This window comes from Papio anubis, chromosome X (assembly GCF_008728515.1).
Source record: "Papio anubis isolate 15944 chromosome X, Panubis1.0, whole genome shotgun sequence".
Lineage (NCBI taxonomy): Eukaryota > Metazoa > Chordata > Mammalia > Primates > Cercopithecidae > Papio > Papio anubis.
This window is the reverse complement of record NC_044996.1, coordinates 66,147,153-66,161,208: the sequence shown is the minus strand read 5'-3', so window position 1 is coordinate 66,161,208 and position 14,056 is coordinate 66,147,153. Positions and strand designations below refer to the sequence as shown.

Here is a 14,056-nt window from a genome sequence, read left to right as displayed (position 1 = left end):
TATTACATTATGAAGAATTTTAGAGAGAGGAGCTGTCAATTCCTCAGAATTCTTTGAGTCAAATCATTTTGGTACCAAATAGCAGATGAAACTAAAGCATAGAGAGGTAGAGTTTCTCAGGGTCACAAACTGAATCAATGGCATAGGTAAATTCAAGCACTGTTTTTGAGTCCACAGTTTATTTCTGGTTTGTTGTATTGTGCTACCTCCTGGAAACTATAATTTAGAAAGAAAAATGACTTTTTAGGTATATTAGTCTGTATCCAGTTTCCTGGAATGAATTGTCTTAAGAGATACTTGTGATATTTGAATCTACCCAAATTTACCTGACTTCAAGTTTGAAGTGAGGGAGGGAAAAAAATAGATCTTATTTATTTATTTATTTAAAAATTTCCATAAAATACACAAAACATAAAATGTAACATCTTAACTATTTTTAAGTGTATCGTTCATTTGTGTTAACAATATTCACCTGGAAATTTTCTTCTTATGATATCTAATTGCTCAGGAGCATTTCCACTGCCATGGCAACTTTGAAGATCTTCATGAGTGTTTATTAAAGTCTAGCAATTTATCCATAATAATACCGTAAAGAACGACAAAGAAAATTATGATTTACTTCTCTATTTCCCAGTCAACTGCTATGATCTATTCTGTCCTTGATGAAAATCGTCTTTATTAGTTTGAAAAAGGAAAGAGGTGTGGGGCAAAGATTTTGGGGGGAGAAATGCCTTACAAATGTTTTCCTGTCAAAGTAAGGAATGGGGAAGGGAAAACAATGAGAAACAAATCTGCATATAAACATGAAAATACATTGCAGTTATATTAAGAATAATTACAGTTGTGAAATTAAAATGCAAAGCTTGAACTCCTTAATCCTGCCTTAGAAGTAAGGACATCTCAAGATGTAAATTAAGTGTGTGTTATAGATGTAGGAGATAGTTGAGAGAGTTGGTAGTTCTAGTATTCAGGTGAGGGAAGTTTTGCAATTCATAAACTTCATGATGTATCCCTCTAGATTTTTTTTTCTTTGACATTCAAAATGATTTCAGTGGAAAATGTAAATCTATTAATAACTGCAAACATAGCAATAATACTGTCTTATAATTGTATATAACTTTTAAAGAACTGTGGTAAAATACATATAACATAAAATGTATCTTCTTAACTATTTTTAATTGTACAGCTCGGTAGTGTTAACTATATTCACATTGTTGTGCAACAGACCACGGGAACTTTTTCATCTTGCAAAAGTGAAATTCTATACTCATTGAACAACAGCTCCCCACCTTCCCCTCTTTTCAACTCTTGGCAACTACATTCTTACTTTTTGTTTCCACGAATTTGACTACTTTAGATATTTCATGTAAGTGAAATCATACGGTATTTGTGTTGTTGTGACTTCACTATTTCACTTAGCATGATGTCCAAAAGTTTCGTCTATCTTGTAGCATGCATCAGGATTCCCTTCCTTTTTAAGTTGTTTAGCCCTTTTAACCTTGAAACCGGTATTCAGATATATTGACTAATTACACACATGTATCAGTTGGAGAAAATGCTATGGCATTATGCATAAACTGTGTGTTTTATTTATTTATTTTTCAATTTTCCATAGGACCAATCCTGCAACTTAATATAACTTAAAATAGAAATTAAAACAGACAGATAGAAAGTGAAACTATGAAGTATCTTTTGAAGTTAATGAATTGTCTGCATTTGACCTGAACTATAGCATGGTAATAATGATTGAATTAATAATTATTAAGTTTACATCTCTAATCCTAATGTGGTAAAAAAAACTTCTATAGTAGTGATGTGATTTGCCTGAGGTCACACAGCTCAATATGGCAAAACTAGTATATTAGATTTCTCTTGCTATACAACCAATTGTGATGGACAGCAACTGAAAATAGCACCCATTTATTATCTTGCAGTTCTTTATGTTAGAAGTCTGGATGGGCTTGACTGTGTTTTCTTCTAGAGTCTTACAAGGCTGAAATCAACGTGGTAGTGAGGCTAGGCTCATATTGGAAGCTCTGGGGGCAATAACTGGCTCAAAAGCTCATTGAAATTTTTGGCAGAATTTAATTCATTATGATTGTAGGGCTTATATTGCTGTTTCCTTACTGGCTGTCAGTACAGGGCTACGTTTGGCTTACTGAAGTCATTTGCATTCCTTGTTGTGGCCCCTTCCATCTTCAAACCAGTAGTGGTATGTTCTTTGTTTTTCTTTCCACTTTATTTATTTATTATTTTTGAGACAGTATTTTGCTCTCTCACCCAGGCTGGAGTGCAGTGGCACGATCATAGCTCATTGCCACCTCAAACTCCTAGGTTCAAGTGATCCTTCTGCCTCAGTCTCCTGAGTAGCAAGGACTACAGGTGTGTGCCATGATGCTCAGCTAATGTTTTAATTTTTTGTAGAGATGGCTGTCTTGCTACGTTGCGCAGGCTGGTCTCAAACTCCTGGCCTCAAGTGATCCTCCTGCTTCAGCCTCCCAAAGTGCTGGGATTACAGGCATGAACCACCAGACCTGGCTCTCCTCTCCACTTTCAAAGGGCTCACATGATTAGATTGGCTCACCTGGATAATCTCATTTTTTATTAACTCAGAGTCAACTGATTCATTATTTTAATCACATTGGCAGAATTTCTTTTGCTGTATAATGTAACGTAATCTTGGGCATGATAGCTCATGATAGTCACAATTCTATTAAGTAGGGCTGGAAATCTTGTCATGGAGACAATTTTGGAATTCTACCTACTGCAACTGGGATTAGAACTCAGATTTCACTTTAAGTGCTTTCCACTGCACTACCTTGAATATCTACGATTGTTCAAGGTACTTTTACTTTAAGATTAGTTGCTAATATTTATCCATGAAGAGCAAAAGTTTAAAAGGAGTTAAAGTCGGCAATGAAACTAGCTTCTGAGTTTATTGATTGAATGTGTGCTTCCAGACTGTATCACTATCCACAGAGACTAATGCAGGCAGGTTAATAGTGATCAGCTTTCTGATGGCCTTGCTCAAGTTCCTAAGATATACTAAATTGTAATATTAACACCATGCTGCTGCATTTTCTGATTGCCATTCAAACTTGAAATGCTAACTGTTGAGGTTATCATGGAATTATAGACTGACAATATTACAGTCTACAGGCTGATGGTTACTGATGAGACTTCATTTATGGGCATGGAAAACATTATTTTGGCTAGTTGCAATAGTATCCTTCTTGCTGGTATTAACATGTCCTTTGCAATAACCATTAAAGAAAGTCTATTTGATGACACAAAGGAAAAGTCAGTGACCTTTAAAAAAAAAAAAAAACAGCGGCAGTTACAGCAAATTACACAGAAGCCTTCCCAAGGCAGTGGAGCTTAACAAAACATGGCCCCAGGAAACCTAATACCTTGAGATGTTTCTTCTGTGGTCAAATACTATGGTTAGCATGTAGTAAATTCACTAGGTTAGCTGGAGTGGCGGACTCATTTAAGTAGTAATTGGAGAAAAGGCAAGAAAGAAATATTGGAGCAGGTTACCAGACTACAGCATTTTGACTTTGTTTTGTATGCAGTCAGAAATATTGAAAGTTCTGGAGCAAAATATGACATAATGAAAGGGATATTTCATCAAAATTCATTGCAGTTTATTTAGAATGGATTAGAACACAGTGAAGCAACCTGGGATGTCAGAAGTAAAAAAAAATGGAGAGAAGTGAAATATTGCAACACATATTATAACGGAACAAAAATACTGAAGACTCTAAATGAAAGGAGAGGACAAGGAGAGAAGTTTATAGTTTTGGCAACTGAGAGCATTCCTATATTTCTGACAGAACAGAAAAAGATTGGAAAGTGGGATCTGAGGGAAGAATATGCAGAATATAAGGCGCCAGTGGAATGTGTCCAAATGTGAATGTTAATTTCTTATCCATTAGTCAGAAGTTTTCCACAGTGATACTTTGTAAACTCAAGAATAACTTTGTTTTACAAATATTGTGTCTGACAGTGATATGATACACAATAGAAGGGGAAATATTTATTTAATTTGATTCACTCTAAGATTTACTAAGGTGCGGCTGGGCGAAGTGACTCTCGCCTGTAATCCCAGCATTTTGGGAGGCCAGGGAAGGCAGATCACTTGAGGCCAGGAGTTTGAGACCAGCCTGGCCAACATGGCAAAACTCCATCTCTACTATAAATACAAAAAATTAGTCGGGCGCGGTGGGACACGCCTATAGTCCCAGTTACTTGGGAGGCTGAGACACAAGAATAGCTTGAACCAGGGAGGCAGAGGTTGCAGTGGGCTGAGATTGCACCACTGCACTCCTGCCTGGGTGACAGAGTGAGACTCTGTCTCAAAAAAAAAAAAAAAAAAAAAAAAGATTTACTAAGGTGCATTGATCCTACTGAAGTTAACAGTACTTACACAAGTAGAAAGAGAAAAGGTTGCTAATAATTCAAGTCATACGCTAGCATTTATGTTATAAAATCGTTGTTAATTATATGAAGGTCTTTATCAGAATTCAGTGAATTTAGGACAAAAAGTAAACTTGTGTAAAGGTGCTAACACCAGATTTAGAGCACATTTCATTTAAATAGGGAACAGAGTCAAGTAAATGAAGTATAAAATAGCTTCACAGTTATACTTCCTATCAAGTGTGTAGTCAACCTATAAATTGTATATGCCATCAGATTTCTTTTGTTTTTGAAGGAAAAGAAACAGAAATTCAGTATTAGTGAGACAAAGAAGCATCACCATTCTAAAACACAGCTATAAATAATTCAATTTATTATAATTATAAGATTAATACATAAACATGGGTCATTCTACATGAGCCTTAACATTTTAACGCATAACCCATTGACAAGTGGAGGTATTCCTTCATTCCCCTCAACAATCTTATGTTAATTTCCATAATTTGCCTGATACTAATGAAATGCTGGTGTTGATGCTCAATATATCTACGCTTAAGTTTGGGATATGCGTATAAGATCTGAAAAGGATAGAAAATGCTAATAGAATCTAAATGATCTTCCCTCTGGTATTTTTTTTAATTCTTTGTATTGATCACGCCTAAAGACATGATGAGCCATACTTTAAGTTCCCATGAACCAAGAGCTGATTGATGCCCAGTTTAACATAAGCACCATTTTATGAGAGTTACCATAGAGATCAGGTTCCAGTTATCAGCTTGAACAATTTAATATATATGATTAATGTTAATTGCCCATTTTGCATGGATGACTTCTTCCTGGTTGCTGAATTGGTTGCTGCTGCCTTTGATCTAGTTGGAAATTCAATCCAGTGCAATAGTTAGGCAAGTGATCTGTTTGCCAGCACAGAAAAGATAGATTCAGGTTGCTGTGAGGTCAGAGTTTGTTTCTCTTCATAAACACTGGAAGGTCAGGTAGAGTTTAGCTACCACTGGCATCCTTGAAATGTTGTAATAAATGTCAGACCTAAGAGATTATTATTAATCCACACAGCAATTGGAAGTCTTACTGTTCTGGCAAAATAAAGAGATTCTTATTTAATATAACATGCACATCGAAACTCAGAGCAGCACTCTCATCGTCAGGTAAACAACACCTTCAAAGCTAATGTCATTTTTGGTTTTCTGGCTTCTAATGTACGCTAAACAGTGACCCATTCAGGGACCATCTCAAGGGATTTTAAATATCAGTGATAACTCTGAAAAGTAAATCCCAGGTCATTGGTAATGGCTTTCACTTCAGGAATTCAATTGCAGTGGTTTTTACAAGGTGCTGCTAATACCACCCTTAACTACCACTATATTCTCAGCAATTTTCACAGACTGTCCTGGGATGTTATAAATGTTTCTTTAAGAAGTAGGAAGACAAGCTTTCATTGAAGGGATGACATAACCTGTGATTCCTTATTAAATCAAGGACTGCTCATATGATTTATATTAAATATCTTTAAGGCTTATGACATCATTAATTAATTAACTGGATTTTTTCTTTGGAACAACAAAAATCACTCATCTTACTCAGTTGCTTACTCCTTGATTCATAAATAGCTGATGACATGAAATAAAAATAAATTCAACAGTCAAATTGAATAATCTTAATGAACGATGTATGAGCTACTTTGTCTATTGTTCAACTTGGAATAGATATATCACAGAATGTATCTTATCTTATTGACACTAGAAGACCTGCTGAAATTCTATCTTAGGGAATTGCCAACTTTACAAATTTGTAAACTTCAAGATAATTCTCTGATGGTAATCCACTTCAACTGAAGAAATATGAAGTACTGTTAATATATATTTTAATTTGGTTTGTTCTTCAATCTCAGGAATCTGGGTGAGTATTTCATTTCTTCTAAAGAAGTTTACAAAATGAAGGGGAAATCATTTGAAGATAAATTATGTTAAAGGATGACCTGGGCCCAGAGAAATTATGATTATTTGGTGTAATGTCCCTTTAAATAACCTATAAATATTACACTTAATGTGAATTCTATAAAGTTGAATCTCTCCAAGTTTTAGCTGAGCTATTTAATAAGTTTGACTATTTTATGGGGTTGTTTGCCTTGTACCATAACAACTTTCCTTTACAGTGCACATGAGTGATATATTGGCAGAGCCCTTTGGATGGGAACTTTGTAAAAAGGCCTGTTTTATTTTACAGACTTCAAATAACCTTGTAATTAAACTGAAAACAAATAATTGCCAAGAAACAATTATCATTCAATTAAAGAGTAATTACATGGTTATTCGTGCCCTGTAAAATAAAGCATTACTAAGATCAGTAATGCAATCAACATTTTAGTAGAAGCAGGATGCTAAAATGATGGACCTTTCAACCTATGCTGATTAAATTGTCATCCAAATAACAGTTACCTAGTTAAACCACCACATGTTTATTTGCCTTGATTATTTTGTGAATATCTGCCTGATGCTAATACAGCTCTTAAAGATAAGAAGTATGGCAATATCATATATCAAGAAAGATCCTTCCCAACTTTTTACAGAGTCCTCCACAATCTTTCATCATGTTGTCAGGCTTGTGTTCTTTAAAATGAAATGCAAGAATGTCTAGGAATGTCTTACTATGGAGAATCAGTAGGTGTAATAGTCAGAATAAAGCTATCTTATATTTGTATGTAGGTATATTGACTATAAAGCACTTTCACAAACTTCATTCCAATTAATTTACTCTCTGAGCCCAAGTCTTTGTTCCAAAATTAAAAATAAAGAAATCTGAATGTGATATTTGATGACTGATAAATGTAAACAACTTTGGAAGCAGGTATCTCACAACCATACTCACTAAAGGGTCAATCAGAAATTTTAAATAACAGGGCAAACACACATCTCTATAACTAGATCACAAGCTCCTGAAAGGCAAAACCTGTTCTAGGTTCTCACAATATATCAATGAAAAAAATAAAACCAAAATCTTTGCCCTCGTTGAGGTTACATTTTACCCTCTGTGTCACTGATACCTAGCATTATACCACACACACGCTTAATAGGTACCTAGTGCATGTTTGTTTAGTAGACGACTGAATAAGTGATATCGTTACTGCATATGTGTGACTGCAGGGGCCTTTATTCCTTAAGCAGATCTTGAAGCTTGTAGGGCTTCTAAGTTAATAAGACAATGGGATCTATCCATAGCCTTCTTTACCGTTGTACACAGATTTGAGGTAATCATGTTTTGAAGCTGCTATAGTTATTGTGAAGCTCAATATTTAAAAAATATTATATTATGAATAAATGAAATTGGCACTCTGTTCTTGTGGTCAAAGAGACCAGAGTAATTGAAGGAATATTTGGAAACTGTACAAACAGTGAAAGATTGTTTCCTATGTATATTAATTAATTGATTTAATTAACTTTTTGCTGGACCTTACTTTCTACTAGAAACCATGAGAATTGTTCAGGATACAGTAACAAACAAAATCAGACATATATGCTGTCTTCATGGAGCTTAGATTCTAGCTGGGGAGACTCACAATTAATCAGACCAACAGCATAAAATTATGAACTGAGATGAAAGTTAGGATGGAGAATATGGTCCTCCTGGAGTTTATAACATACGGAATAGATAGTACCAAGCCATTTGTGAAATAAACTGTGAAACCATTTGTTTTTCAAATCTTCACATTTAAGGTAGAACTACTAGACTAAGAGGCCTCTAATGCTTCCCAAGCCTGGGTCAGATTATTGGAAAAGAGTTGCTTCAGATAGAGAGAACTGACCCAGAAATTTGGAACAGAACTAGTTAAACCTTACGGCTTTCAAAGTGTACTGTTAACTGCTGGCAGTCATATGACTCATGACGTGGAAGTAGAGGGAGCATCAGGCTGCTTAGTTCTGGAGGCAGCCTGTCTGAAACTGTTCATGAGAATGAGATAGCACTGAGATGTTTACAGCGGAAAAATACAAAGAATAATCAGGTGTGTTTAAATAAAGTTAGTAGGCTTGAGTTCTGACAAATAGAAGGAAACAAAAAAGTATTTAGAAAGTATAAATTTGATGTTTATTCAATAACATAATGTGCCTTTCTCTGATGCTTGGATATACTCCGATGAACATTTTTCAGTGATATTGGGATCCTTTAGGACATTTGAAATACATAGGATATTTCTGCTTTCAGCATTCCTTAAAAGAGTCAGAAAGCCATAAAATAGGGCAAAGGCAAACACGTTAAAAAACTGAATTAAGGAAAATAAATTATGGCCCAGAATCAAGTAGAAAGAAGCAGAGGAGAGTCCATTTATAAAATTGAAACATTAAATGAGAAAAACAGAATCTTTTGTGCTAGATTGATATATAATATTGATGTACAATGGAAGAAAATAACACTAGCACAGTGTATGAAAAATGAACTGGGTAATGATACCTCCGTGTAAGGTTGCTAGAAGTTGTTTCTCATTTAAAAGCAGAGTTTGTCTTACATTGATGGAGCATTTTGCTATTGCAAAGTTGATAGAGTGAAGTTGAACTTAAATTTCTTTGTAAACCAAAAGTCATTTTGGGGTATGTTCTCTATCTGAACCTCATACATTTTTGCTGCTGAAGTTATTTAATGTAGTATTTTGTAGTATTTTGTCAAAACTCGTATCATTCAGCTTTGTAAACTGCATTTCTACTAAAAGGCAACAGCAATATCTTAGGCAACATTAGAAAGTAATATTTGAAATATATTGGGTGACTCGAGAATAACTTGATCCTAATGTTCTATGACTTACAAGTCTCTTCATGTAGTGACAGCTTTAAAATGATATTTTCAGTACCCTAACTCTATTACGGTACAAGATGGAGGCAACAGATACTGACTGTTTATTTCATTATGTTATGAATTAGCATTTGCAATTACAGTTTCTGAACTGTTCATGGGTGAAGAATGTACAAATGCAATGGGTTAGGTTAATGTTATAAGTTTATCATCAACTCATTAGTTAAAAACACCAATCAATCCAAGAGAAAAGACAGCCTAGATTGCAAAGGTGGCAGGTTTTGTTAGTGTAGCCACTCCAAGAGAGAGAGAACTGCTTGTTATACAGCTTGGTTTAAAAACTACATAGGAAAACAAAACCTACTGAGGGTGGTAACCCTTTTTTCCTCATGGGCTCCCAGCAGCTGTGGAAATGCTAATAAACATCAGCTTTTATTCTGCATCTCTCAGCTCTTTACCATTCACCTCTGGCATGCTGGGCAGAGACTTAATCACTTCACATTCTATGTAATCTTAATTCTGTGAGTCACTATCTCAGATCTGAGAAGCATTTATTAATACTTCAGATCAAGTGTAGCTTTAAAAGCAGGGGTAACTCAGGGTTTCTCACACAACAGGTAAGCTGTGTTGCAAAGTGCTGGCCTGTAAATGGAATCTAAACTAAAACTGATGCCTTATGGCACTGATGTTTGCCATAACAATAGTGGGGAATTTAGTGGAAAGTAAAGAATAGGTCTCTTAGTAATCCACGAAAATAGTCTTTAATGTAAAATTCTATCACTTTTGGCAATTAAACAAGATTTAAAAGGTAAATGCTGCAAGTGATGGTATTCTCAAAAAGAGTACATTTTTTAACCTTATCTATATTTGTCTGTTTTTCAACAGTTCAAGACCTGGCAGGCCCCCTAAGCGTTCTTTGGGAGTGTTGCAGGAAAATGCCCGCCTTCTACCCCATGCAGTCCCAGGCCTCTTATCGCCAGGACTTATCACTCCGACAGGTAATAAAATCCATCTGATGATCAGCCATGTCTCTTCGTACTGCCCAGCATTTGAAATAAACCAATATTGATCTAACTGCCTTGTCCTTCAGAGCTTTTGAAGCTCTATTAGAGGTTACATTATTGAATTTTTAAAGTGTTCATGAAAACAAGTTTTGTTACTTGAGCGACAAATCAAATGGATGTGATTTTAAAAATTGTCATATCCTTGCAGAAAATCCCTTTCAAGGCCTTATTGTTTGTATGTGTGTATATGTTTCTGTGCTAGGGACAGGAATGGAGGCACTGGCCAAAACAGCATCATCTTGAAACCTCCCATAGGGGGCAGCACTCCTGCATACTTAGGTCTCAGTAATATTCTTTTAGTTTCCAGGGGTTCTGGGCATCCATGCATGTTGTCCAAGTTATTACTCTAGGTTAAAAAGTAGACCTAAAATGCATCCTTGGTATAGGAGCCTTATGATTAGAGAAGAAGGTGCAGGTGGCCATTGTCCTGAACGATGTCTTAGTGTCTTTCATTGAACACTGTGAAAAACTGGTAAAATTCCAGTGTCATAAATTAGCATTGAACTTTGTTGAGTCTCTAAAAATGTACATAAGAGTACACAAAAACATTTAAAAATAAGCTTAACATTTCTATAATTGAATCTTTAAAAATCATGAAAGCTATTATAACAGAAAATGAATTTAATAACAATGATATCTTTATATACAAAGATATGAACATTTATAAAGCGTCTGTTGTGTTCTGGGTACTCATTTCTAGGCATTGTAAAAATATATGAGTAGTGGTCCTTGCCATACTAGAATTGGGGAGAAAGGAATGTAAATTAATAATTGCATTAAAGTGTGATAGAGGCCAAAATACAAGCACATACAAGGTTCTATAATATCGCATAAGTGGAAGCAGTTAAATCAATTTGGCAAGTTGGGTAATACTCAATAAGATGGAAACATTGGAGCTGTATTTTCTAGGCTGAGCATTGGACGGATGGAGAATCAGTGGAAGAACATTCCAAGCAGATAGAAAAGTACAGATGGATGAGAAAAAGCCTAGCGTGTTATGGGGAGTAGTAGTTAAGTTGAAGAGACTGGAGCAGAGCTTTAAGGTAGAAGGCTTATAGGTGATGTGGTTGGAATAGAAAGGGAGGGAAAGGTCAGCTTTGTGAAACCAGTTTTTGATTTACCATGTTAAGCAATTTAAGTTTTTCCCTTTAAACCAGTGGTTTCCAGAGTGTCTTTCAGGACTTTCCTTACTGGCTGACATAGAAGTCAGGAAGTACTTCCATGCTCCACAATTCTACCTCAGTTAGAATTTTATATGTTCTCCTTCACATATGATTTTGTTTTATTTTATTCTTAAAGAAACTTCTTTTTTTTTTTTTTTTTTTTTTTTTTTTTTTTTTTTTTTGAGACTGAGTCTGGCTCTGTCGCCCAGGCTGGAGTGCAGTGGCCGGATTAAGGAGCCTTTGCTAAGGAACTGAGTAAATGATCTGAAAACAGTTGCCTGGAGGGTAGATAGCAGTGAAGGTAATGAGATGAAGGAATATCAGTTGCTACTGTTCAAAGGAGAAATACTGAGGGCTTGAAGGCAAATTCAATAGAATGGAGAAAAGGTTCTGAGTGCTTCAGTAATTAGAGTTAATCACACTTGATAGTTGATTAAATGTAGAGGCTAAGGTGGTGGTCTAGGATGATTCGTGTCTAGCTTGGATGACAGGCTGGATGATGGTATAATTAACTCAGATCGAGAACTTGGGAAGACACTCGGGCTTTGAGGGGGAAGATAATGAATTTTCTACTTTAAATATTTATAAACAAATTCTGATATAAGAGAGTAGCCCTGTGCATATAAATGAAGATAGAAGGGTAACAGCATCTGAAATATATCTTGGTATTCAATGAATGACCATCTATTTCTTGCCTCCTGAAATACATTCCTAGAGCCTAGAAAAAGTACTATGTAAATAATCAAATCTGTGTCCTGGTTTTGTGGGAATGTACAGATGAAAGAAGAAAAGGATTTTAAAATTGCCTTGAAGCTAAATCATTTTGAGTAAACATTAGTAGGGTATTTGTTGAGGAAAAGCTCTAATACTATATTAAGTTCTTTTTATGTACTAGCCATGGGTGCCAAGTGTTTTATATACACTTCATTGAATCTTCATAGTAGCCTTATGGACAATGACTTCATTTTTAAAGTAAACAATCTATGGCTCAGCGAGTTTAAATTATTTGCTTAAGGTCACAAAGCAAGTGAGTGGCAGAACTGAGTTTCTGTTTTTAAATTTTATTTAGTTTAATTAATTTATTTTTGCTTGTACATGTTGTTTCATCACCCAGGTATTAAGCTCATTACCCAATAGTAATGTTTTCTGCTCCTCTCCCTCCTCCTGCCCCTTCTCAAGTAGACCCCAGAATCTGTTGTTCCTTTCTTTGTGTTCATAAATTCTTATCATTTAGCTCCCACTTATAAGTGAGAACATGTGGTATTTGGTTTTCTATTCCTGTATTAGTTTGCTAAGGATAATAGTCTTCAGCTCCATCCATGTTCCTACAAAAGACATGATCTCTTTTTTATGGCTGCATAGTATTCCAAGGTGTATATATACCACATTTTCTTTTTTCAATCTGTTGTTGATGGGCATTTAGGTTGATTCTGTGTCTTTGCTATCATGAATAGTGCTGAAATGAGCATTCACGTGCATGTTTATCATATAAGGATATGTTTTCCTCAGGGTATATATACCCAGTGATAGAATTGCTGGGTGGTAGTTCTGCTTTTAACTCTTTGGGGAATTGCCATACTGCTTTTGACAATGGTTGAACTAATTTACACTCCCACCAACAATGTATAAGTGTTCCCTTTTCTCTGCAAATTCATCAGCATGTTTTTTGACTTTTCAGTAATAGCCATTCTGATTGGTGAGAGATGGTATTTCATTGTGGTTTTGATTTACCACAAATCAAATGATCACAAAATCTAATGATACCACAAAATGTAATGATCAGTGATATTTAGCTTTTCTTCATATGCTTGTTGGCTGCATGTATGTCTCCTTTTGTAAAGTGTCTGCTCGTGTGCTTTGCCTTTTTTTTTTTTTTTTTTTTTTTTTAGATGGAGTCTTGCTCTGTTGCCCAGGCTGGAGTGCAGTGGTGCAATCTTGGCTCACTGCAACCTCCACCTCCTGGGCTCACGCCATTCTCCTGCCTCAACCTCCTGAGTAGCTGGTACTACAAGCGCCTGCCACCATGCCTAGCTAATTTTTTGTATTTTTAGTGTAGACGGGGTTTCAGTGTGTTAGCCAAGATTGTCTCAATCTCCTGACCTCGTAATCTGCCCGCCTCAGCCTCCCGAAATGCTGGGATTACGGTTGTGAGCCACCGTGCCTGGCACTTTGCCCACTTTTTAATGGGGTTGTTTGTTTTTCTCTGATAAATTTGTTCAAGTTTCTTATAGATGCTGGATACTAGACCTTTGTCAGGTGCATAGTTTGCAAATGTTTTTGTTTTTGTTTTTGTTTTCCATTGTGTAGGTTGTCTGTTCACTCTGTTGATAATTTTCTTTTGTTGTCTTTAGTTCTATTTATGTGATTAATCACCTCTGTTGATTTGAATATGCTGAACCAACCTCACATCCCAAGGATGAAGCCTACTTGATCTTGGTAGTTTATCTTTTTGATGTGCTTCTGAATTCAACTTGCAAGTGTTTTGTTCTGGGTTTTTTCATCAATGTTCATGAAGGGTATTGGCCCGAAGTTTTCTTTTGTGGTGACTCTTCCAGGCTTTAGTATCAAAGTGATCATGGCCTCACAGAATGAGTTAGGGAGGAGTCCCTCCTC

The 14,056-nt window shown here is 35.6% G+C and overlaps 1 protein-coding gene across 2 annotated transcripts in view; it reads left to right on the top strand.

Moving 5' to 3' along the window:
* The window catches only part of DACH2 (dachshund family transcription factor 2), a 701,861-nt gene that overhangs the window by 369,804 nt on the left and 318,001 nt on the right, over positions 1–14,056 (top strand). For both annotated transcript variants that reach the window (XM_017954197.2, XM_017954196.2), the window contains exon 3: positions 10,102–10,214. In XM_017954197.2, coding sequence (XP_017809686.2) covers positions 10,102–10,214 — 113 coding nt within the window. The remainder of the gene's footprint in view (positions 1–10,101; positions 10,215–14,056) is intronic.